The 23,591-nt window shown below is 53.1% G+C and overlaps 4 protein-coding genes across 4 annotated transcripts in view; 2 read left to right on the forward strand and 2 right to left on the reverse strand.

Annotated features, from left to right (window-relative positions):
• The window catches only part of LOC309603350 (scavenger receptor cysteine-rich domain-containing protein SCART1-like), a gene marked incomplete at both ends in the record, with an annotated part of 51,918 nt that extends 48,838 nt beyond the window's left edge, over positions 1 to 3,080 (forward strand). The window contains one exon of the mRNA XM_082338219.1: positions 2,935 to 3,080. Coding sequence (XP_082194345.1) covers positions 2,935 to 3,080 — 146 coding nt within the window. The remainder of the gene's footprint in view (positions 1 to 2,934) is intronic.
• A 328-nt stretch (positions 3,081 to 3,408) lies between these two features.
• Positions 3,409 to 4,368, forward strand: LOC309603351 (olfactory receptor 14J1-like; the record flags this gene model as incomplete). Its single annotated transcript, XM_082338220.1, has 1 exon — positions 3,409 to 4,368. The coding sequence occupies one exon, from the start codon at positions 3,409 to 3,411 to the stop codon at positions 4,366 to 4,368; it is 960 nt and encodes a 319-aa protein (XP_082194346.1).
• A 7,768-nt stretch (positions 4,369 to 12,136) lies between these two features.
• On the reverse strand, positions 12,137 to 13,102 carry LOC309603352 (olfactory receptor 14A16-like; the record flags this gene model as incomplete). The annotated part of the gene is made up of 1 exon (XM_082338221.1): positions 12,137 to 13,102. The coding sequence occupies one exon, from the start codon at positions 13,100 to 13,102 to the stop codon at positions 12,137 to 12,139; it is 966 nt and encodes a 321-aa protein (XP_082194347.1).
• Positions 13,103 to 20,053: 6,951 nt separating this feature from the next.
• Positions 20,054 to 21,040, reverse strand: LOC309603353 (olfactory receptor 14A16-like; the record flags this gene model as incomplete). The annotated part of the gene is made up of 1 exon (XM_082338222.1): positions 20,054 to 21,040. One exon carries the CDS (start codon positions 21,038 to 21,040, stop codon positions 20,054 to 20,056), a length of 987 nt encoding a protein of 328 aa, XP_082194348.1.
• Positions 21,041 to 23,591: the final 2,551 nt, after the last annotated feature.

The raw sequence follows: 23,591 nt of genomic DNA on the forward strand, positions 1-23,591 counted from the left end.
ACCTGCTCCTTCGCAAAGGAGGCATCCTCCCCTCCTCATCCGCCCTGCTACTCTTTCTGGCAGAGCCTGTCTCCCTCCATTGCAGCACCCCAGGTGAGCAAGCTGTCCCACCACAGCTAATTTAATCCACAAAATTCACAGGGCTGTGAGGGTCCAGTTTCTCCTATCTGTTCCCCTGCTCCTCCTGCCTGCGCACGTTTGGGCTGTGGCACCAACTTGTTCCAGGAAAACATGGGAGCAAGGGCCCAAGACCCAACGTATGGAAAGGCTTTGCTTCAGGGCACAGACGTGCCGGAGTGTTTGGTAGATGGCAAGGTAAGGAGGAGATGAGGTGCCCACAAAGAGAGCAAACCCTGATGTCTCCAAGGGCAGAGGAGCAGGGCTGGGCAATGACACCTGGCCCAGAGAGGGCTTTGGTGTTTCTGCATGAACTCTGCAGAGCTGTGGGGCTTGCAAGACAAACTGCAGGGAGGACGGGGGGCTTCGGAGAAAGTCTCTGGGGGTAACAGACTTTGATCCAGCCACTCTGTGAACATTGTTGTCACCTTTCCTCTTTGTAGCATCAGGCAGGTGAATCTCAGAGACTGAGAGAAAGAATGGCCAAGGGCTGAGAGCACAGGGAGAGGGGAGGGCATCCTGGTGTGATCTGCCTCCCAGTCCTGCAGTGCCCCTGGGTGTAGACGGGACAGACCTTGCATCTGTGCTGTGGTGTTGGTGTTCAGGTGGCACACAGGCACCAGGCCCTGGGCTGTCTGCCCCACAGCAGAGGGCACAGCTTTTCTGGAGATCCTGTGCTGTGTTTGCCTGCTGAGTGCAGTTCTGTTTGGCACCCCAGGCACCTGGCATGGCACTCGAGGCTTTCTTTATGCCATTAAAATGAGAGCCCCGATGTATTCAGTGCAGGGATGTGGATGCGACTTAGCTTCGCAGCGACTGGAGCTCTGGTGAGTACAGTGGATAGAGAGAGACCTGGGTCTCTGTCTGAGGCAGTCCTCCATTTGGTTACCTCAATAGCTCTGCATGCTCCAGGGAGATACTTGACAAAGGCACGTAGGTGGCTGGTGTCACCGTGGGTGGCAAAGGATATCCCCGTTCCCCCTCGGGCCCTCAGCTGATGCTCAGAAGAATGTGGGTGCTCTCAGAGATTTTCCATCAGAGCTTGCAAACACTTGCCCACGTCTTGGACCACCCCGGCACCTCAGTCATCACCAAGTGTTTGAGTGTGAGCACCTGAGTCCCCACTGAATGAAGCCAAGGGGCTCAGAGCAGGAGCTCACATGCAGGCCACTCTTTTATGCCCTCCTGAACTGAACCAGAGGATTCCCTTTGGCGTGTGGGGTGCATGGGGGGAGCTGGATGCCACTTCAGCCCAAGGGTTTCCAGCTTGGGATGAGATGCCTGTGTTGCCTTGGCTGAATCCCTGCCTGGCACAGGGGAAGCGAACCCCTCCCTTTCCCTGTCTGTGTGTCTTTTTGCTATGGTACAGGAATGGGGGTGTCCGGGGGGAACATTTACACCTCTTGCAGTCAGCCATGCTCTGGTAGGACAAACCATGCTGCTGGAATTTGTCTCTCTCCACAGTTTTATGAGGGATTGTCCATGATTACCTGAGTTGCTTTCAAAACACATTCCCCTGGAAGGACCAAGCTGCCTTGCAGGAGCTGTCAGCCCTTGGAGCCCCAGGGACACCTGGAGGGAGCCCAGAGGGGGCAGAGAAAGTGGTGCCTTGGGCTGGGCCTCTGCTGCTGAGCTGGGCTGGGCTCCTGGGATGGAGGGAGCTGCTGGCAAGTGGGCAGCACTGCAGAGAGACAGCTCTGCCCAGGAGCAGCTCCTCTGCAAAGGGCAGCAGGGCTGAGGGCACTGCCTGCAGGCATCGAGGGGAGAGGAGTGGGGAAGAGAGAGACGGCAATCTGGAGGGGAAGGAGAGCTGAGAGCTCACTACGGGAGAAATCTTCACAGCCCTGAATACAGTAAGTCTCTGGGTGTAAGGCAGTGCAGCTGTGGTTTCTGGAAAGACCTCCTAAAGCTGGCACATGCCACAGCTTATGGAATGTGTCAGGAGGACCCTCAGAGATTCTGTAGTGTAGAGGAGAAGGACATGCTCCAGAGCAGGGATTCCCCACTGCACCCTCAGAGGACTGGCTGTGATGGCTGCCTTCTCCCAGGGATGGCTGCAGGGGTGTGAAGGTGGGTGTGCAGCCAGGGGTGCCCAGGGCCGTCCTTCCGAGCAGGGTCCCTGCACCCCAGGGGCTGTGTGCTGGGGCAGGGACTGTGCCGCATGCCAGAGTCAGCACTCAGCCTGCCCAGGGAGCTCCCAATGGCGCTATGGGGAGAAGCTGTGGGTAGAAGGAGTGAGCCCTGGCAGGGCAGGGCAGGGCAGGGTGCTTCTGCTGTTGAGAGGGACCTGTTTGGATGAGGGCTGCTCACAGCTCCAGATCACTCCGAGGACATTTGCAGAGGGTCCTTCTGAAGGACATTGGAGCAGCATTTACCTGATAGGGAAGGATTCTGTGCTCTCAGTTTTTTCACTCTTGCTTGGCTGGGTGGGCAGTGGGAGATGGGAATTTATTTCTCTGCTCTGGAGAAGGCAATGAGACCCCAGTTCTCGCTAGGACTTGTCTGAGCTGCTCCTTAGCCCCTGCACACACAGAGATGCCCCTGGGCAGTGCCCTGCTGCCAGGAGGTGCCTGCAGGGCAGAGCTGAGCACATAGCAGGTTGGATGGGCTCTGTGAGCATGGAGATGGAGGAGACGTGGGGACAGAGAAACTGCTCCCAGAAGGGACAGCTCTAGGCCTCAGAGACATGGGCAGGGAGCGAGAGGGAGCTGCTGCCAGAAATGCTGTGGGAGTGGGGATTCAGGCATCTCCCTGCCAGCCCCTGCAGTGCAGACACAGTTCCCAATGCAACCCCCAGACTCCTCTCCTACCCATCAGAGCCTCTGCCCCCAAAGCCATGGGGTCCAGGTCATGAGTCACCACCTCAGCAGCTGGACCTCCAGCTGAAGGCTTCTTGGAATGTGGTACACAAAGAAGATGCTAAAAGCACTTGCCCTACAGTGTCATCAGCTGAGCAGCAGTGAGCACAGCTAGGCAAGGAGGCTTCACAGCATGCCCGTATGCCTTACTGTCCTTGCTTCATTTTTTCTGAAGCATTGCAGTGTTCTTGCCTGTTTCTCCACCTGTCCGTGGTACTCTTGCTCTCTGGGGTTGGGGTGGGGATGTGGGTCAGTTTTTGTTCTGAAACCAACTCTGGGGGTCCTGCCCAGGGGTATCTTTTCAGGGGTATCTATTCAGCTCAGGGAGGGAGTTTCCTATGAATAATGCCATGTTTTTTTCCTCAGAGAAGTCTCCTCTAAACTGTCAGTGACTTTTCCTCCTTGGATAGGTCCTCATGTCCAGAGGAAGCAAATGTCCAACAGCAGCTCCATCATCCAGTTCCTTCTCCTGGCATTTGCAGACACGCGGCAGCTGCAGCTCTTGCACTTCTGGCTCTTCCTGGGCATCTACCTGGCTGCCCTCTTGGGCAACGGCCTCATCATCACCGCCGTAGCCTGCGACCACCGCCTCCACACCCCCATGTACTTCTTCCTCCTTAATCTCTCTGTTCTTGACCTTGGCTCCATCTCCACCACTGTCTCCAAAGCCATGGCCAATTCCCTGTCGGACACCAGGGCCATTTCCTACTCAGGATGTGCTGCCCAGGTTTTTTTCTTTTTGTTTTTGATGTCAGCAGAATTTTTTCTTCTTACACTCATGTCCTATGACCGCTATGTTGCCGTCTGCAAACCCCTGCATTACAGGACCCTCCTGGGCAGCAGAGCTTGTGTCCGCATGGCAGCAGCTGCCTGGGGCACTGGGTTTCTCAATGCTGTGCTGCACACGGCCAATACATTTTCACTCCCCCTCTGCCAAGGCAATGCTGTGGACCAGTTCTTCTGTGAAGTGCCCCACATCCTCAAGCTTGCCTGCTCAGACTCTTACCTCAGGGAATTTGGGCTCGTCATGTTTACTGCCTTTGTATTTTGGTGGTGTTTTGTTTTCATTGTGCTGTCCTATGTGCAGATCTTCACGGCTGTGCTGAGGATCCCCTCTGAGCAGGGACGCCACAAAGCCTTTTCCACGTGCCTCCCTCACCTGGCCGTGGTCTCCCTGTTTATCAGCACTGGAATGTTTACCTACCTGAAGCCCCCCTCCATCTCCTCCCCATCTCTGGATCTGGTTGTTGCAGTGCTTTACTCAGTGGTGCCTCCAGCAGTGAATCCCCTCATCTACAGCATGAGGAACCAGGAGCTGAAGGAGTCCATCAGGAAAGTTATTTTCAGGATGGTTCTCAATAGTGGTCAATTTTCCATCACTCGTCAGGTATGACTCCCATGGTGCCCCATTGCAGGCCTGTCCTTTGTTTCCTGTTTTATCATTTTTTATCATTATCCGTATTGTTATTAGTTGTTATTGTTCTTCTAAATAAACGTCTGTATCCATCTTGCTTCTCTTGAGGAATGAACCTGCTCTGTCTAACCTGGAGCGGATGGAAAAGTTTGTCTTTCTCTCAGACAGAGCTGACACTTTCATAGCATTTCTGCAATAAAATGGGATCACCCCAGTGCACTGACTGAGGTTGGGACTCTTCTCCTGATGTCAGCAACAGGCCCAAGGAATTTCACCCCAAAAGGGCCTATTTCTTCTTGGAATTGGAAGAGACAAGCTCGTGGTCCCATTAGTAGCTGTTAAAGAGCAAGGGTTGGAATTTGGACTCACCCACTGGTGTGTGGTGACCATGGGGATGGTGACTGGTCAGTGAGGTACATACCCAGGGCTTTCTCAGATATGATAGTACAGAGGAAATTCTCCAGAGGGGTGATCTGGAGAGCCTTGGGGTTCTATGGGGAGAGCACATGCCTGGGGTAAGCAGTGACTGAAGCCCCGCTAAGTGAGAGATCACCCAAGGTGGAGTCACCCAAAGGGAAAGTGCTAAATGCCGGTATCTGCAAGTAAAGAAAGGTGAACATACCCAACCATCCACAGACCAGCTCCAACAGGGAACAGCACCTTTACAGCCACCACACCAGCAACAGAACACACACAACCATGGACAACACAACTGTCCCCATCCTGGTCCCTTCTCTGCTCTGCTGTGAAGGTCATGAGTGGTCTGGTGGTCCTCTGCAGCACCTACCCACAGGCACACACCCCCACGGCCCCTCCAGTGTGGGCCTGAGTTGTGGGTCTGCCCAGGTGTCCTACTCAGTCTTGGAGCCATTACCCACTTGGCAACTTCAGCCTTGGGTGTCTCCACATCCTGGTGTCCTCTTCTGCCAGCCAGCCCCACTTGGAGCTGGCCAGCAAAGCACGTACGTGCATTTTCTCTCTGACACACAGACACATACACACACACATGTGCACACGCGCACGCACACACACACAATTGAGTATGTTCACACAGCAAATAGCCAGGAGCAGAGTTTAATAAGAAGGCGGGACACACCATGGAGATCAGGCACAGGGTCTGGATGGATCAGCCCTGAGCAGCCCCTTCCAAACTGCAGCTGGCCCCTTGCATCCCTCTCCTTGCCCCATCCACAGGCTTCTTCCTCCCAGGCCTCCTGGATCCCTCCCTTTCTGTGCCCCAGTCCCCTCCCCAGTTAACAACTGTCACCAATTCCTTTTTCCCCAACGGTCTCAGGTTTGTTCCATTTCTACCATCATTTGGTAGTTGGGAAACCATGGCCTAGGACATCCAGGCCTTCAATGGCACCACTGATGGCTTCCCCTGGCACTGCTGGACTTGCAAGACTCAACTACCCAGAAGCTCCCCAAAGCTCCCCTCCAGTGACCTGTGCAGTTTGGCCTCTTCTCATGTCTCTGCTCTTCAACCACTCGTGAGACCCAGCTGGGACACATCATGCTGCCTGTACTGCTAGTCCCTTCTTACACGGGTCTCTCTCACATCCCGCAGTTTCTCATGCCGTGTCCCATAGGTTCCCATTTCAGGTACAGGTGGCGTCACCCCAGGGCAGGGCCTGACCAGCAGCTCAGTCATCTGCCTGCAGCCTTCCCATCTGGTGCTTTTGATGACCTCATGATGCCTGCCTGCTCCTGGCCAATCACGTTGCTGTCATGAGGTGACCTTCCAGCAACAGCCCAACCACGTTGGTCTTACCCACCTCTGCCCTCCCTGAGCAGCCATCTGTGTCATGCTGGGGTTTGTGATATGCTTGATGATGTCACAGTACCTGCCTGCCCGCTGCAATTCAGTCAGGCTGCAAAAGAAGTGACCTCAAAATCAGCCTCCCAGCTCCGATGCCTCTCCTGGCATCTCTTTCTTCCTGCGACAGAAGAAACCTCCCAGCCAACCTCCCACGCACTTCCACTTTGCCGCCATCTCCCCTCCCCAGCAATGTCATTTCTGCTGGGCATGCAGAAACACGCTCGCCCATAGGGACTGCAGAGCCCTGGTGGGACAGCTGGGTGATGGGAGGGCAGCCATGGAGGGGAAGGTGTGCCGGTTTTGGCTGGGGTAGAGTCAATTTTCTTCACAGTAGCTAGTATGGGGCTCTGATTTGGATTTGTGCTGAAAACAGTGTTGATAACACAGGGATGGTTTCGTTCTTTCTGAGCAGTCCTTGCACAGAGGCAAGGCCTTTTCTGCTTCTCACCCCACCCCACCAGCGAGTAGGCTGGGGGTGCACAAGAAGTTGGGAGGGGACATTGCTGGGACAGCTGACCCCAGCTGACCAATGCGATATCCCATACCATATGACGTCACACTCAGCAATAAAAGCTGGGGGAAGAAGAAGGAAGGGGGGGACATACGGAACGATGGCGTTTGTCTTCCCAAGTAACCGTTAACGCATCATGGAGCCTTGCTTTCCTGGGAGAAGCTGAAAGGCCAGCAGCAGGCTCATGGCTTGGAAGATGATGGTGAGGTTCCTTTTGTCTGGTCAGTTGATAGGCCACAAGAAGGCTGATGGGTTGGGATGTCATTATGACATAAATTGTGCCTGAGAAGCTCATAGACCATTAGGAGGCACATGGCCATGAAGGCGAGCATGAGGTCACTTTAGTCTCCAGTCTCTTTGGGTGATTGCCCGTCAGCAGACACATGGCTCGGATGTTGACTATGACATCACTTCTGCCTGAGAACCTGGTAGGTGCCAGCAGCAGGCACCTGACTTGGGTGTTCTGTTGTACTTGGAGGTTCTGGTTTGTTATGTCCCCATGAAGAAAGGCACGCAGACCCTGTGAAGTATCATCTCAAATGCCATTTCCTAGAGCAAACACCACCCAGAAAGAGTGAGCAAGGCCAACTGCATACAGGGCTGCAGTAGGAGGACTGTGGCCACCCAGACAAGAGGGTTATCATCCCCCTCGGCTCAGCACTGGTGCGGCCACATCTGGACTAGGCAAAACTTGATTTTGAGGCTCTGGACTTGGTTTGCTCCTTGCCTCTTCTTAGGTAACCAGGAGGTGCACAGTTGTCCTGTACTTAGCATTGCTCACCTTCACATCCCACTGCCCCCAGGAAGAGTCCTGACCCACACATGAGGGACAGGATCTGCCCTCCCATTGCCTGGGGGTGAGGGTTTGGCCTTGCTGCTTCAATTAAAACAAACAAACTAAAAAGGTTTCCTCAGCCTCTGAGCTGCCTGCACATTCCCTTTGCCTACCTGCAATCAGCGCCTCCAATTATCCGCTTTAACCAGTCCCTGGGGAGGCTTTGCCAGTAATGGGACTCATTAATACTTCAAGGTACTTTGCGTTTTGCTTTTGATGCTGACTCTTGGAGAGGTTTGTGCAATCTCCTCTCAGTACCTCAAGCTGAAGGACTCACCACAAATACTCCATGGGGCTCATTGAAAGAAAGCAAGCCCTAACGAGCCATGTCTCTTCCCATAAGTTTCATCAAGTCTTCAAGAGTTGTACAGATAATTGGAGCTGTTTCCTAGCATAGTTATGGGGAAAGATTTCAAAGAGCTTCTAATAAACATAAGGTTTTATTTCCAAGGGTGTAGTTTATTATTTTTCAGTTTAGAGAAGAGGTGACGGCAGCATTCTCCAATAGATATCAATGCAGGGTGTCTCCTCAGGAGGTGTGGACTGCTAGGAGAAGCTGTCCCTTGAGCTCTGACAACCTCCCACCTCACCTCCCCAACCCCACCATTTCTCTCCTTGCCCACCTGCGACTTTTCCTTACAGCAGACTTCTCCACTGATCTCTGCAGCTGGATGGTACAGCTCCTTTGTACCATCTCCCCCCTGCTCTCCTTAGAGACCTGGCTGCACACAGGCACAGGAGGGTTTTTCCTATTTGCAAGCAAAGGAAAAGTCAAGCACGGTCAAGTTCCATAAAGAAAACACACTCTGCAAGCATCTGCTAAGTCCAAGCTGCCTCTAATGAGGTTGCCTTTCTACAGGGGATAATCTAGGGAGAGCTATTTCAGGTAGGGAGATACAAAGAAGATAGATACAAACATAATTAAAGAGTTGGCTAAGGAGACAATTAGACTGCTGAAAGACAGGCAAACTTTTAAGTCCCTGATGTCAAAGCTGCAACTGGATGGGTGAGAGGAATCTGAATGAACCAAGAGTAAGGGGAGCAGAACACTGAAGAATAAGGGAAAGGGCTTTTGTCTAGGCAGTCTGCATCTGAAAAGATGACGTTAGAAATTGTTCTTCTATCAAGAGAGATGAAAATATATGGAAGATAAAAATAAAATTATTTTAGTAAATTAAATTTAAATTTAATTTAAATTTAAATTCAATACATTGTATAACAGACAGAACAGTGGTAATGAAGTGACACTGGAAGATCGGTATTTTATTGGAATATCCCTTTTGAAAGGTCATGGGATTGGTAGAGGTCTCTTGGGAGTGAGGACAAAGCAATGTTGCAGCCATCTTTGAGAGAGGCCAAAAGTGCAACCCCGGGAACGCCAGGCTGTACAAGCTCACTTGGGGGAGGAGTGAGCCTTCCCATGAGTGCTCTTGGGGGACATTGCTGGGCACCTCAAAGAGCAGAAGGTGTCCAAATGCAGTCAGCATGGATTATCCAAGGGTAAATCCTGCCTCACCAACGTGATGGCCTTCCTGATGAAGGAACTGCTTTTATGCACGAGGGGACAACAGTGGATGTCCTTTACCTCCACTTCAGCAAGACTTTTGGCATGGTCTCCCTCGATATCCTTGTACCCACATTGGGCCATTACAGTCTGGATGGGTCGACAAACAGATGGGTGAAACACCAGTTGGATGACGAGGCTGAGAGAGCAGTGAGCTGAGAGAGAAGGGGTCATGCCCTACCTGGAGGCCAGTGGGTCATACTGGGGCATTGTGGGGCAGCACAGGGGACTCTCCTGAGCCCTGTGCAGTTTAACACCTGTATCCATGACACAGAGGAGGCAAATGTCACCACGTTTGTGGATGGCACTAAATTGGGGGGACCATTCCTGTGCCCTAGGGATGCCATTCAGGGCAAACCTGACATGCAGAAGGACTGTCCTATCAGGAACTTCACGAGATAGATGAAGGACAAAGGCCAGATGTACTGGTTTTGGCTGGGATAGAGTTTAACTTCTTCATAGTAGCTTGTATGGGGCTATGTTTTGGATTTGTGATGAAAATAGTGTTGAAAACAAACAGATGTTTCAGTTACTGCTGAGCAGTGCTTACACAGCGTCAAGGCCTTTTCTGCTTCTCACTCCACCCCACCAGTGAGTAGGGTGGAGATGCACAAGAAGTTAGGAGGGGACACAGTTGGGACAGCTAACCCCAACTGACCAAAGGGATCTTCCAGACTGTATGACGTCATGCTCAGCAATAAAACAGGGCGGGGAGGGGAGGTTGGTGGGGAGGGGCTCTGACTGAGGACTGGCTACACATCAGTCAGTTATATTTGACCAACTGTTTTCATTTGAATCACTTGTTTTTCCTGCGTTTTATTTTCCTCTCACTTTTCTTTTTTTTTTTCCTCTTTTCCTTAAATTTCTTTGTTTTTGTTGTTGTTGTTGTTGTTGTTGTTGTTGTTATTATTATTATTATTATTATTATTTATTTTTAGTTATTAAACTGGTTAAATCTCAACCCACAAGTTTCTTTCTCACTTTTACCCTTCCAGTTCTTCCCCCATCCCACTGGAGGCAGGGAGTGAGTGAGCGGCTGTGTGGTGATTAGTTGCCAGCTGGGGTTAAACCAGGACACCAGGTCTTGCACCTGGGAGAGCCTAACAGCCTGCAGTTGCAGGGGCTGGGGACTGCCTGGCTGGGGAGCAGCTCTGCGGAAAAGGCCCTGGTGGTGCTGGGGGACTGAAGGCAAAACATGACCCAGCAGTGAGACCTGGTAGCAAAGGTGGCCAGCAGTGTCCTAGAACATATAAAGAGGAGCCTTGCCAAAAGAGTGAGTTGAAGTAATTGTCTCCCCTTTCTCATTACTTGTTAGAAGGGAGAATCACCTCCCTCCACCTGCTGGATATGATTTTTTTGGCAGCCCAGGATATGGTTGGCTTTCTGGGCTGCAAGCACACATTGCTGGCCCATGTCCAAGTTTTTACCCACCAATATCCCCAAGCATTTCTCTGCAGGGCTGCTCTCAATCCATTCATCTCCCAGTCACTACTGACAGTGGGGATTGCCCCGACCCAGGTGAATGGGCTTGCACTTGGCCTTGTTGAACTTCATGAGGTTTGCACGGACCTCCTACTCAAGCCTGTCCGGGTCCCTCTGGATGTCGTCCCTCCCCTCAAGCGAATCAACTGTCCCACTCAGCTTGGTGTCATCTGCAAACTTGCTGAGGGTGCACTCAATCCCACTGACTATGTCACTGATGAAGATATTAAACAGTACTGGTCCCAGTATGCACCCTTGAGAGACACCACTTGGTGAGTACTAGCACTAGTACTAGTACTCAGACATGGAGCCATTGACTATAACTCTTTGGATGCACCCATCCAGCCAGTTCCTTATCCATCTAAGAATTCATTTGTCACATCTGTATGTCTCCAACTTAGCAGCAGCAAGAACGTTGTGGGGGATCATATCAGCGGACTTACAGAAGGCTAGACAGGTGATGTCTGTAGCTCTTCCCTTGTCCATTAATGCAGTTACTTCATGGCAGAAGGCCACTAGAGTAGTCAGGCACAAGTTGGCCTTTGTGAAGCCGTGTTGGCTTTCTCTAATTACCTCCCTCTCTTCAATATGCTTTGACATTTCTTCCAGGAATATCTCCTCCCTGATCTCACCTCTGTACAACACAAACATGGACTTCTGACCTAGTCATTTGGTGTGCCACTGTGGAGGGATAACCAACCTGTACGAGGTGGGGTGACAGTCCAGTGCTGGAAAGGGTGATTGTTATTGGCTGCTCTGTGATGGTTGCCTTGGGGCAGCTTCCCTGGGGTGTCCAGCGACCATGGGCTCAGCCCAGAGCCTGCTCTGCTGGTCCTTCCTATCTCCCCCAGGAGGTCTGGCTGTGCAAGGACACTGCCATGTGCTCCCACACTGAATACTCAAACAGTTTAGCTGTGTTTTCCTCTTGAGGGCACTTTCTTGGGTTTGTTCTTGAGAGAAAAAGTAGAAGACCTATGATTTCAGGCACTGCCATCAGGAGATCCCCTTGTATGATGGAAACTCTGTTCTGGAGGTCAGCTCTGTCACAGAAGTGCCCATTGCCTGTCCCTGCCTGCAGTCACAGGACTGCCACACAAAAGGCCTGTGACCAAGCTGCCAGAGCAATCCTTCCTTACACCAAGAGAGGGGCTCAGAACGAGAGTGTGGAATTTAAAAGAGAGCAGCTCTGGAAAGACCAAGCGCTGGTGCTGCCTGGCTGTGCTGCTGTGCTGAGACTCTTTCCCCCTCCACATCACCACACAGACAGTGCCGTGCAGCACCACAGAAAGTCTCAGAAAAAGGTAAGTCTCAGACAAAAAAGTCACTGCAGGGTCCTTTATTTTTTTAAATGCACAGAGAACATGTCTCTCCTTTCAAGGCTCTGGGTAAGACTAGAAAGGTAGATAGTGAATCAGAAATGGTATGAATAATGACATTTCTTTGTGCACAACATTATCACAAGCAAATCTGAGCAAAAAGACAACTGCCACAACCACCAAACCTCCAAAAGACAGGCTGAGACTGTAATGAGATACATTATAAGTGATATGCATAAGAAAATGGACAGTTTATTGCTTCAGAGAAGCTTCCAGTCATCATTTTCCACACTGCATCTTTGAGCTCCTGGTTACTCATGCTGTAGATGAGGGGGTTCACTGCAGGAGGCACCACCGAGTACAGAACTGACACCACCAGATCCAGGGATGGGGAGGAGATGGAAGAGGGCTTCAGGTAGGTAAACATTCCAGTGCTGATAAACAGGGTGACCACGGCCAGGTGAGGGAGGCACGTGGAAAAGGCTTTGTGGCATCCCTGCTCAGAGGGGATCCTCAGCACAGCCCTGAAGATCTGCACATAGGACAGCACAAGGAAAACAAAACACCCAAAGCCCACACAGAAACTAACCACAATAAGCCCAATCTCCCTGAGGTAGGCGTCTGAGCAGGAGAGCTTGAGGATGTGGGGGATTTCACAGAAGAACTGGTCCACAGCATTACCATGGCAGAGGGGTAGTGAAAATGTATTGGCAGTGTGCAGGAGAGCATAGAGGAACCCAGTGCCCCAGGCAGCTGCTGCCATGTGGACACAAGCTCTGCTGCCCAGGAGGGTCCCGTAGTGCAGGGGTTTGCAGATGGCAATGTAGCGGTCATAGGCCATGATGGTGAGGAGACACAATTCTGCTGAAATAAAAAATGCAAACACAAAGATCTGGACAGCACATCCCAAAAAGGAGATGGCCCTGGTGTCCCAGATGGAATTGGCCATGGCTTTGGGGACAGTGGTGGAGAGGGAGCCCGGGTCAAGGAGGGAGAGGTTGAGGAGGAAGAAGAACATGGGGCTGTGGAGGCGGTGGTTGCAGGCTATGGCAGTGATGATGAGGCCGTTGCCCAGGAGGGCAGCCAGGTAGATGGCCAGGAAGAGCCAGAAGTGCAAGAGCTGCAGCTCCCGTGTGTCTGCGAATGCCAGGAGGAGGAACTTGGTGATGGAGCTGCTGTTGGACATGTCTTTCCTCTGGGCATGTGGCACTGTCCAAGGGGGAAAAGGCAGCAACAAGTTAGGATGAACTTCTCTGAGCAAAATCAAGTCCATTTCGCCTGGACGCTCTCCCTGACACATGCACCCACCCTTTTCCTTTTCTAGCAGACCTTCCTTCAGCTCTGTGGCTGGAGCTCAGGTTGGTGCTGGCTGAGTTTGCCATGAGGAGCAGGGCCTCTGCCCGCTGGCTGCTGAGGAGTCAGCCCTGCTCTGCAGGAAACAGTTCATGAGAACGGTGGGTGCAGGGTCCAGTGCTGGTGTTTGACTTTGTCAAATGAAACTGCTCCCACCCCAGAAGGGCCTGTCAGCATCTGCACTCCCAGTGCTAAGGAACGGGGATGGCAGAAGGCAGTTGGAGAGGTTAGTTTTACAGCTTCCCTCCATCTCTCCTGGGGATTGTGTTTGGATGTCAGAAAGCCTCAGCATTTGTGCTGCACGCAGGGAGAACAGGAGGAGTCCTGAAAGGCAAGAGGAGTGCCTGTGGCTTAGTGTAGAGTGAGGAGAGCCAGTCTTTTCATCCATCTTGTTCCCAGCTGCCCTGGGCTTGCATCTTTCTGAGCTGCAGGGTGATCACACTCCCACTTTACCCTGAAAAGCCACCAGACACTGCTGAGAGCTGAGGGATCCAGTGCAGACCACTAAATGTCTCACCCTTTCTCAAGGTCTCAGCACCCCACATTTAGCCTAGGGCACACATGGCTCTTTTCAGAAACCCATCAGCATTTTCTCTGTTGTAGCATCTCTGCACTTCTCCATGGGGCCTTCAGATAACATAAAGGTGCTATAGGGCAGGTTTGCATCCTGGAAGGCAGTTCACAGCTTGGAAGGACACCCCAAGGAGGTAGCCAGCTGTGCTAATGACAGCATCTGATTAAGGGAGGGTCAGCTCATTCTCGAGCCTCACAGACTGCATTGCCCAGAGCGTCACAGGTTAGAGGAAAGCTGGGACACCTCATTGCCATAAACACACCCAAATGGGAGGACCCCCAAGATCAGTGCCTGACTCTGCAGCTGAAACTCCCATTCCCAGAGAGCCTGACATCAAGACCAAGAGCAGCTGAGGGAGGCAAGGAGAGAGACAGGGGGCACTCAGGAAAGCCTTTCGCTTACCCAGCACTGCACACCACCTCCCGGACGGTGACAGTGCAGGGCAGTCACCCTCAGGGCACAGCACACCCTGCAGCTGCTCTGTGTGTGCAGGTGTTAAAGAACAGGTCGCACAAACCCTAATGAACCTGGAAAGGTGATGCTGGTGTTATCTGTGGGCTGGTGGGGGTGAAGGCACTTGCTGAAGTTCCCAGTAAACCTCAGTGTGATGGCTTAGGAGCCTCAGCCCTTTCTCTAATGCACACAACTGTGTTTCCATTCCCACCAAGCCGAGCCAGAGGAAAGTGGAAGCACAAATTGAGGAAAGCAGAGACTCAAGCAGGAAAGCCCTACCCTGAATGGACTCATGAAATGTCCCCTTGGAAATGACCTGGGCACGAGCTCAATCTGTGAGCTGCACTGTCCCATGCAGCACCCTCTTAACAGCAGAAGGACCCTGCCCTGCCCTGCCAGTGGTGCCTCCTTCCACCCACAGCTTCTTCTCATAGAGCTGTGCGGACCTCCCTGGGAGGGCTGAGTGCTGACCCTGGCAGGTGGCAGAGTCCCTGCCCCAGCACACAGCCCCCTGGGGTGCAGGGACCCTGCTCTGAAGGACAGCCCTGGCCACCCTTGGATGCACACCCTTGCAGCAATCCTTTGGAGAAGCCTTTAAGCTCTCTGAGCCTTGCAGATCTCCCCTTGGTGCCTGCAGGCAGTGCCCTCAGCCGTGCTGCCCTTTGCAGAGGAGCTGCTCCTGGGCAGAGCTGTCTCTCTGCAGTGCTGCCCACTTGCCAGCAGCTCCCTCCATCCCAGGAGCCCAGCCTTCCTGGGCATCTACCTGGCTGCCCTCCTGGGCAATGGCCTCATCATCACAGTCATAGCTTGCGACCACCGCCTCCACACCCCCATGTACTTCCTCCTCCTCTACCTTTCTTTACTTGACCTGGGCTGCATCTCCACCACTCTCCCAAAATCCATGGCCAATTCCCTCTGGAACATCAGGGACATCTCCTACGTTGGATGTGCTGTCCAGATATTTCTGTTTGCTGTCTTGGTAGAAGCAGAGTATTATATTCTCACCATCATGGCCTATGACCGCTACGTTGCCATCTGCAAACCCCTGCATTACAGGACCCTCCTGGGCAGCAGAGCTTGTGTCCACATGGCAGCAGCTGCCTGGGGCTATGCTTTTCTCGATGCTGTGCTGCACACGGCCAATGCATTTTCACTACCCCTCTGCCAAGGCAATGCTGTGGACCAGTTCTTCTGTGAAATCCCCCACATCCTCAAGCTCTCCTGCTCACACTCCTACCTCAGGGAGGCTGGGCTTCTTGTGGTTAGTGTCTTTGTGGCCTTTGGCTGTTTCGTTTTCATTGTGCTGTCCTATGTGCAGATCTTCAGGTCCGTGCTGAGGATGCCCTCCGAGCAGGGACACCACAAAGCCTTTTCCACGTGCCTCCCTCACCTGGCCGTGGTCTCCCTGTTTATCAGCACCGGCATGTTTGCATACCTGAAGCCCCCCTCCATCTCCTCCCCATCCCTGGATCTGATGGTGGCTGTTTCCTACTCAGTGGTGCCTCCTGCAGTGAACCCCCTCATCTACAGCATGAGGAACCAGGAGCTCAAAGACGCACTGAAGAAGCTCATTCAATCCGTAGTATTTCAGCAGCAATTTCCAGTGTTTCTGGGGAATGTCCTGTGCTTTGGGCATTTTATTTGTGATAATTGTGTTTCTCCAGGAATGTCTGCATGCAGTCCACTTCTCCAAAGGCATGAACCCAGTCTGTCTGACATAAAAGTCTTTGCACATGTGTCTTGCCTGGTGGCACAGCTGGCCTCCCATGTCACATCTCTGTAATAAAAGGGGGTTTCCTCAGTGCCGGTGTCTGGAGGTAGGGCCCTTCTTCCAAAGCTGAGGTCAGGAACAGGCTGAGGAAGTTGTCCCCCACGAGGCCGTGCTGCTGTACTGGTGTTCTCCATGGGCTGAGGGCAGTAGGGCTCAGGGTGATGTGTTCGGGAATGGGACTGGAAGGAGCTTCCACTGGTGGCCTCACTAATTGGCCACATCCAGCACTGGCCACTCTCCACAGGTTTATGCGTGAGTTTTGCTGCACAGCCATTTTTGCTTCCTCCTGCTGGGCTCAGGGCCTGCACTGGGGGAATGGCCAGCCCTGCTCGACCTCTCTCCTTGTCCAGACCCTGGCAGACCCTGGGTCAGGGATGTCTGCGAAATCTTACATGTGGTGCGCATAGGGCTGGGTAGGTTCCAGGACCTCGGGGAGGCTGTGTCAAGTAGGAGGAACAGAAGGGGGACAGGGTACAAAGCGATGTTGTCCTGGTTTCAGCTGGGATAGAGTTAATTTTCTTCTTAGTAGCCGGTATAGCGCTGTGGTTTGGGTTTAGGATGAGAACCATGATGAGAACAACACACTGATGTTTTGGTTCGGGCTAAGTAGTGCTTAGTTGTTGCTAAGTAGTTGCTAAGTAATGCTTACACTGGTCAAGGACTTTTCACCTTCCCATGCTCTGCCAGGTGCAAGAAGCTGGGAGGGGGCACAGCCAGGACAGCTGACCCAGACTGGCCAAAGGGCTATTCCATACCATATGATGTCATGCTCAGTATATAAGCTGGGGAACAAGAAGGAAGGCGGGGACATTCTGCGTGATGGTGTTTGTCTTCCCAAGTAACCATTAGACGTGATGGAGCCCTTCTTTCCTGAGGATGGCTGAACACCTGCCTGCCCATGGGAAGCAGTGAATGAATTCCTTGTGCACGTGGCTTTTGCTTTACCTGTTAAACTGTTCTGTTTTATTGTACTTCAATTATTAAACTGTTCTTATCTCAACCCATGAGTTTTCTCCCTTTTCCTCTTCTGATTCTCTCCCCCATCCCATTGGGGGGGAGCGAGCGAGCGGCTGTGTGGTGCTTAGTTCCTAACTGGGGTTAAACCATGACAGTCCTTTTTGGCACCCAACGTGGGGCACGAACCCACAACCCTGGGATTTAGAGTCCCATGCTCTACCGACCGAGCTCATGCAGATCACGCAAGAGAATCTATTCCTCGCTCTGAATACACCCTTTGCCGTTGATACCACTCCAGGGTTCTGGCTATTGCTGAGCACTGCTCGCAGAGCATCAAGGCTTTCTCTCTCAAACACCTCCCACAGAAGACAGTAGGCTTGTGGGGTGGGGGGGCAAGAAAATGGGAGTGAAGACAGCCAGGACAGCAGACCTGAACTGACCCAAGGGCTGTTCCATAGCAAAGGATGTCGTGCTCAGCGATAAAACCTTGGCAAAAGCAGGAGGAAGGGGTGTTGTTCATTGTGATGGTGTTTGTCTTCCCAAGCCAGTGTTATGTGTGCTGAGGCTCCGCCTCCCAGCAAGTGCCTAAACATCTGCCTGCCCCCGGGAACTGGTGCATGAATTCCTCTTTTTGTTTTGCTTGCACACATAGCTTTTTCTTTTCTTATTAAGGTGTCATTCTCTTGATCCAAGAGACTTTTTCCTTCCTTCTGTTTTCTCTCCATCCTCTAGGAGAGGGCAGTGAGTGAAAAGCAGGGTTGGTCTGGCTGAGGTCAACCCACCACAACAATCATAACCTACGCTCCAAGCAGGGCCTCACCAGGGTTCCCTGGGACTGTGCAGGATGTGGGATGCACTGGGGTCCCTGCATGGGCTCAGGGGAGGGCCTGTGGAGACACCCAACACCCAGCGCAGAGGGACTGAGGTGGTGCCTGTGGGCTGACAGTGGGGCAGAGTGTGACAGATGCGCTCGACCCCTTGACTGGACTGCTTCGGTTTCCCAAGTAACCGCTACGCATGATGGAGCCCTTGTTTCCTGGGAATGGCTGAACACCTGCCTGACGATGGGAGGTAGTGAATGAATTCCTTGCTTTGCTTTGCTTGTGAGCGTGGCTTTGGCTTTACCTATTAAACTGTCTTTTTCTCAACCCATGAGTTTTCTCACTTTTACTCTTCCAATTCTCTCCCCCATCCCATGGGGGGGGAGTGAGTGAGTGGCTGTGTGGTGCTTAGTTGCTGGCTGGGGTTAAACCACGACACCACCACAGGGTGCTGCAGAGCTCTGGGCACTCACCCCACAGCCCCAGCCCCTCTGAAGGGCACAGCAGCTCCTGTCTCAGCCTCCCCATCAGCCCCAGGGCTGGAGGCTCACCATGGCATGAGGAAATGGAGGTTAGGGAAACTGCAGGAAGCATGGCCTCTGGTCCAGGAGATGGCCAACACAGACTGACCATGCCCCATCATTGTCAGCCCTCAGCCCACACCAGCACAGGAGTCCTGGCCAGGGGACAGAGCAGCCTGCCCCAAGTGGGTGCCTGCAGAAAGAGGTTTCTCTTTCTCATGGATTCCTCTCTGCAGCCACAGAAATGCTCCCTTGCTCTTCTCCACAGTCATCCCTGCTCTCCAGAGACCCTTTCCCCAGGTCAGCATGTCTGTGCCGGCCTAGCTGGATATTCCTGGCTCCCTGTCTGTGCTACCTCAAGGCCCCATGCTGGTGGTGCTGCTCTGCAGAGGGAGGGGGCTGTGGTGCCCCGGGGCCATGGGGTGACCCTGCACTGGCCATGCTGGTCAGGGTCAGAAGCAGACCCAGCTGGAGCAGGATCACTGCTGCTGAGCCCTTTTCCATCATCCCTGATTGCTCAGGAGCCAACGACAGGGCTGGGCAGGACCATGGGGTGTCTCTAATGGCACACAGGGCAGGGGATGGCTGCACTGGATCCAGCCCATGGGGCTTCCAAGTCTTATGGCCCTTTGCCTGCTGTCTCCTCACAGCCTCTCCTGGCATTGTGGAGCCCTTGTTAGCCTGTGGGCTCCTCAGATTCACCTTTTCCTCCGGGACACTCCTCCTTGGATGGTCACTCATTTTATGAGGTGCCACTCACTGCCCACCCAGACTCACACACTGTCCCTGGAGATCCCCTGAGCTCTCCTGACAGCTCTCAGTTCCTCTTCAGGATGGCATCTGCCATCAGCCCCACTGCAGGTGGGACAGCACCAGGCAGATAAGTCAAAGACCGGTTGCTCATTCAGTGGACATATGCAGCCAAGAAGGGAGGTCTTCATCCACACCTTGGTCCCTAACACATCACTGTGGGACTCTGAGATTGTCACCCTGAATCCATCAGAACCCCAGAAGAGCAAAAGTCCTTCTGAGGGAGAACCTTCTTGGGTGTATTCCTGACACCAGCTTTGGAAGAGGCGCCCAGCCTTCTGGCCCTGTCCTGAGGAGCCCCTTTGGTTACGATGGTGCTTGCATGGAGACCAGCTCTGATAGAGTGGTTCACGTGGCCTCCTCCTGCCCTCAGCCACAGGGATGCCACTGTACAGATAACAGGACTGTCACAAGTTGCACCAGACCTTAGGGGCAGCACAAATAAAAGGGCACAGCAGAACAGTGTGGAATTGAGGAGAGACCAGCACTGAAAAAGCCACGTCCTGCTGCTGTCCTTGGCCATGGCTCCAGGAAGGCAGCAGCCCCAACTCACACGCAGTAGAGGGATAGTGCCCACCAGGGCTGCTCCTCCGTGAGGAAGCTGGGCATTTGCCTCCTGAACCCCTCCTGCAGGCTGGGGCTGTTCCCTCAGCTCCAGAGGAGATGTGAAGAGATGGGAGCTGAGACAAATAATTTTCTACTGGTTTCTTTATGGAGTTTATCTAAATGGGGAGCCCGGATCCATATGTACATGAGGACTTTGGGTAAAAAAAAAGGCAGGTAGGAGGCCAAGAATAATATTATCACAGGTATAAACAAAAAAACCAACCCCCCAGATATCCCCCAAAGGAAAAATAAAGACACATAAGAAGAAAAGTTAGTCCAGGCTATTCCTGTGATATTGTGGGAGCCCGAGTGGGACAATGGGCACCTTAATATGAAGTAGCTTGTAATTGAATAGTTTCCACACTGCATCCTTCATTTCCTTGTTCCTCATGCTGTAGATGATGGGATTCACTGCTGGAGGCATCACTGAGTACAGAACTGCCACCACCAGATCCAGGGATGGGGAGGAGATGGAGGAGGGCTTCAGGTAGGCAAACATGGCAGTGCTGACAAACAGGGAGACCACGGCCAGGTGAGGGAGGCACGTGGAAAAGGCTTTGTGGCGTCCCTGCTGTGAGGGGATCCTCAGCACGGCCCTGAAGATCTGTACATAGGACAGCACAATTAAAACAAAACAGCCAAAAGCTAACACAGAACTTAAAATAAGAAGCCCAACTTCCCTGAGGTAGGAGTGTGAGCAGGAGAGCTTGAGAATGTGGGGGATTTCACAGAAGAACTGGTCCACAGCATTGCCCTGGCAGAGGGGTAGTGAAAATGTATTGGCAGTGTGCAGGAGAGCATAGAGGAACCCAGTGCCCCAGGCAGCTGCTGCCATGTGGACACAAGCTCTGCTGCCCAGGAGGGTCGCGTAGTGCAGGGGTTTGCAGATGGCAACGTAGCGGTCGTAGGCCATGAAAGTGAGAAGGGCACACTCTGCCCCAAGGAAGAAGAAAACTAGAAAGACTTGGGCAGTGCATCCCAAGAAGGAGATGTCCCTGGTGTTCCAGAGGGAATTGGCCATGGTTTTGGGGACAGTGGTGGAGATGGAGCCCAGGTCGAGGAGGGAGAGGTTGAGGAGGAAGAAGTACATGGGGGTGTGAAGGCGGTGGTCACAGGCGATGGCAGTGATGATGAGTCCATTGCCCAGGAGGGCAGCCAGGTAGATGCCCAGGAAGAGCCAGAAGTGCAAGAGCTGCAGCTCCCATGTGTCCGCGAAGGCCAGGAGGAGGAACTGGGTGATGGAGCTGCTGTTGGACATTTGCTGTCTATGGGCATGGGGCACTGTCCAAGGAGGAAAAGACAGTGTCAAGTTAGGGGAGACTTCTCTGAGGAATATCAAAGCCATTTTCCATAGACCCTCCCTCTGCTACACTCACCCATTTCCTTTTCTAGCAGACCTTCCTTCAGCTCTGTGGCTGGAGCCCTGGTTGGTGCTGGCTGAATGTGCCATGAGGAGCAGGGGCTCTGCCCGCTGGCTGCCGAGAGGTCAGCCCTGCTCTGCAGCAGTGGGTTCATGGGAAGAGTGGGGGCAGGGGCCAGTCCTGGTGTTCGACCTTCTCTCATGAAACCGCTCCTAGTGCAGAAGGGGCTGTCAGCTTCTGCACTCCCAGTGATAAGGAAGTGAGGTGGCAGAAGGCAGGTTGAGAGGTTTGGGTTTTTGACAGCTCCTCCTCCCCTCCCACCCTGGGGAGTGTTCTTGGATGTCAGAAAGCCTCAGCATTTGTGCTGCACTCAGGAAGAACAGAGGGAGTCCTGCGAGGCAGGAGTGCCTGTGGCTTAGTGCAGAGTGAGGGGAGCTGGTCTGTCCCTCCGTCTGGCTCCCAGCTGCCCTGGGTTTGCCCCTTGCAGAGGTGGAGAGTGATCACAATCCCATATTACCTTGAAAAACCACCAGGCACTGCTGAGAACAGAGGGATCTACCTCAGACCATTAAATATCTCACCCTTTCTCAACATCTCACCACCCCACTTCTAGCCAGGGACACACAGGGCTCATTTCACCAACGCATCAGCATTTCCTCCATTGTAGCATCTCTACACTTCTATATAGGGCTTTCAGATAACACAGAGGTGCTATAGGCCAGGTTTGCATCCTGGAGGGAAGCTCACGGCTTGGAAGGAATCCTCAAGGAGATGGCCAAGTGTCCCAATGATGGCATTAGAGTAAGGGAGATTCAGCTCATATCCCAGACCCACAGACTGCATTGCCCACAGCTACACACGTTAGAGGAAAGCTGGGACGTGTTCCCATGGACACAAATGCATGAAAGGACCCAGAAGATCAGTGTGTGACTCTAGAGCTAAAAATTCCCATCCCCGGGGAGCCTGACAGCAAGAAGGAAATAGCAACAGCAATAACACAGACAAGTGGAGAAAGAAGGAAAAATACAGGGAGGTTCTGGCTGAGAGAGGCCAGGGCAGAGGCATTGGGGCACTCAGACAGCACTCCCCTTCCCCAGCTGTGCACGCCACCTCCCAGACACCACCATTGCCAGGCAGCTGCTCTCAGCCCCTGCGCTCTGCAGAGGGAAGTGGGCACATGGCTGGAGAGCTGCACCACGGCTCTGCTGGAGCTCTGGCTGCAGAGGAGGTGGTTCATGGCTTGGACCCCACAGCCCTGAGGGCAGAGGCTTTGGTGGGTGGGAGAGCAGGCAAGGGGCCTTGCTCAGAGGAAGGGGTCTGCATTGGAGGGGATCAAATGAAGGTTTCTGAATTCTCCCTCCCACAGCATTTCTGGTTTTAGTTTCCTCTCATTCCCTCATCATCTCCCTGCTGCCTGGAGATTTTCCTGCTGGGAGGTGTTTCCCTGTCCCATGTCTTTTCCCTGTCAGCAATCACAGACCCCATCCCAATGTCCGTGCACTCACCTTGGCCCCACAGAAACCTGCCTGTTTGCAGGGCACTGGCTGGGCGCATGTTCCTGTTTGCAGGTGGAAAAGGGCAGGTGAGAAGAACCCTGATGGGTCCAGCAGAGGTGATTCTGGTGCTGTCCATAGGCAGAGGAGCAGTTGAAGGCACTTTACCAGCCTCCTGGAAGACCTACTGATCACTCAGTATTGCAGTTCAGCAGTCTCAGTGACTTGTTCAAACTTCAGAGCTCCTTCTCCATTTATCCTTTTCTCTCCCCCTCCCAACCCCTCTGGAGTAGGAAACTCAAAAGACCGACTCAGGAAATCTCCTTATCTTTCTAGGAAATCCTGCCTTGATCTTCTCCTTGAGACATCCCCTTGGAAATATTCTCAGGCTGAACAGGAGCTGTGAGCAGCCCTGACCCATGCAGGACCGTCTCGACAGCAGAAGGACCCTGCCTTGCTGGGGGCTGCTCCTTCCACCCACAGCTTCTCCCCACAGCACCATGGTGAATTCCCCAGACAGGCTGAGTGCTGACCCTGGCAGGTGCAGCTGTGGGATATTTCAGCTTTAGCAGATCCCACCAGGAACTGAACATGCATTGCCCTGCACCCAGAGACTTACCATGGAAAGGGCTGTGAATGATTCTCCCCCAGTGAGCTCTCAGCATCCTCCCACTCCAGGCTGCCTTTAATCTCTCTCTGCCTCACTCCTCTCCCCTGACTGCATGCAGGCAGTGCCCTCAGCCCTGCTGTGCTTTGCAGAGGAGCTGCTCCTGGGCAGAGCTGTCTCTCTGCAGCGCTGCCCACTTGCCAGGAGCTCCCTCCATCCCAGGAGCCCAGCCCAGCTCAGCAGCAGAGGCCCAGCCCAAGGCAGCACTTTCTCTGCCCCTCTGGGCTCCCTCCAGGTGTCCCTGGGGCTCCAGGGGAACCTGCTGTGAAACAGGCTGAAGTCACCTCT

Source organism: Platalea leucorodia (assembly GCF_965183815.1).
Source record: "Platalea leucorodia genome assembly, contig: HAP1_HAP1_SCAFFOLD_59, whole genome shotgun sequence".
Classification (NCBI taxonomy): domain Eukaryota; kingdom Metazoa; phylum Chordata; class Aves; order Pelecaniformes; family Threskiornithidae; genus Platalea; species Platalea leucorodia.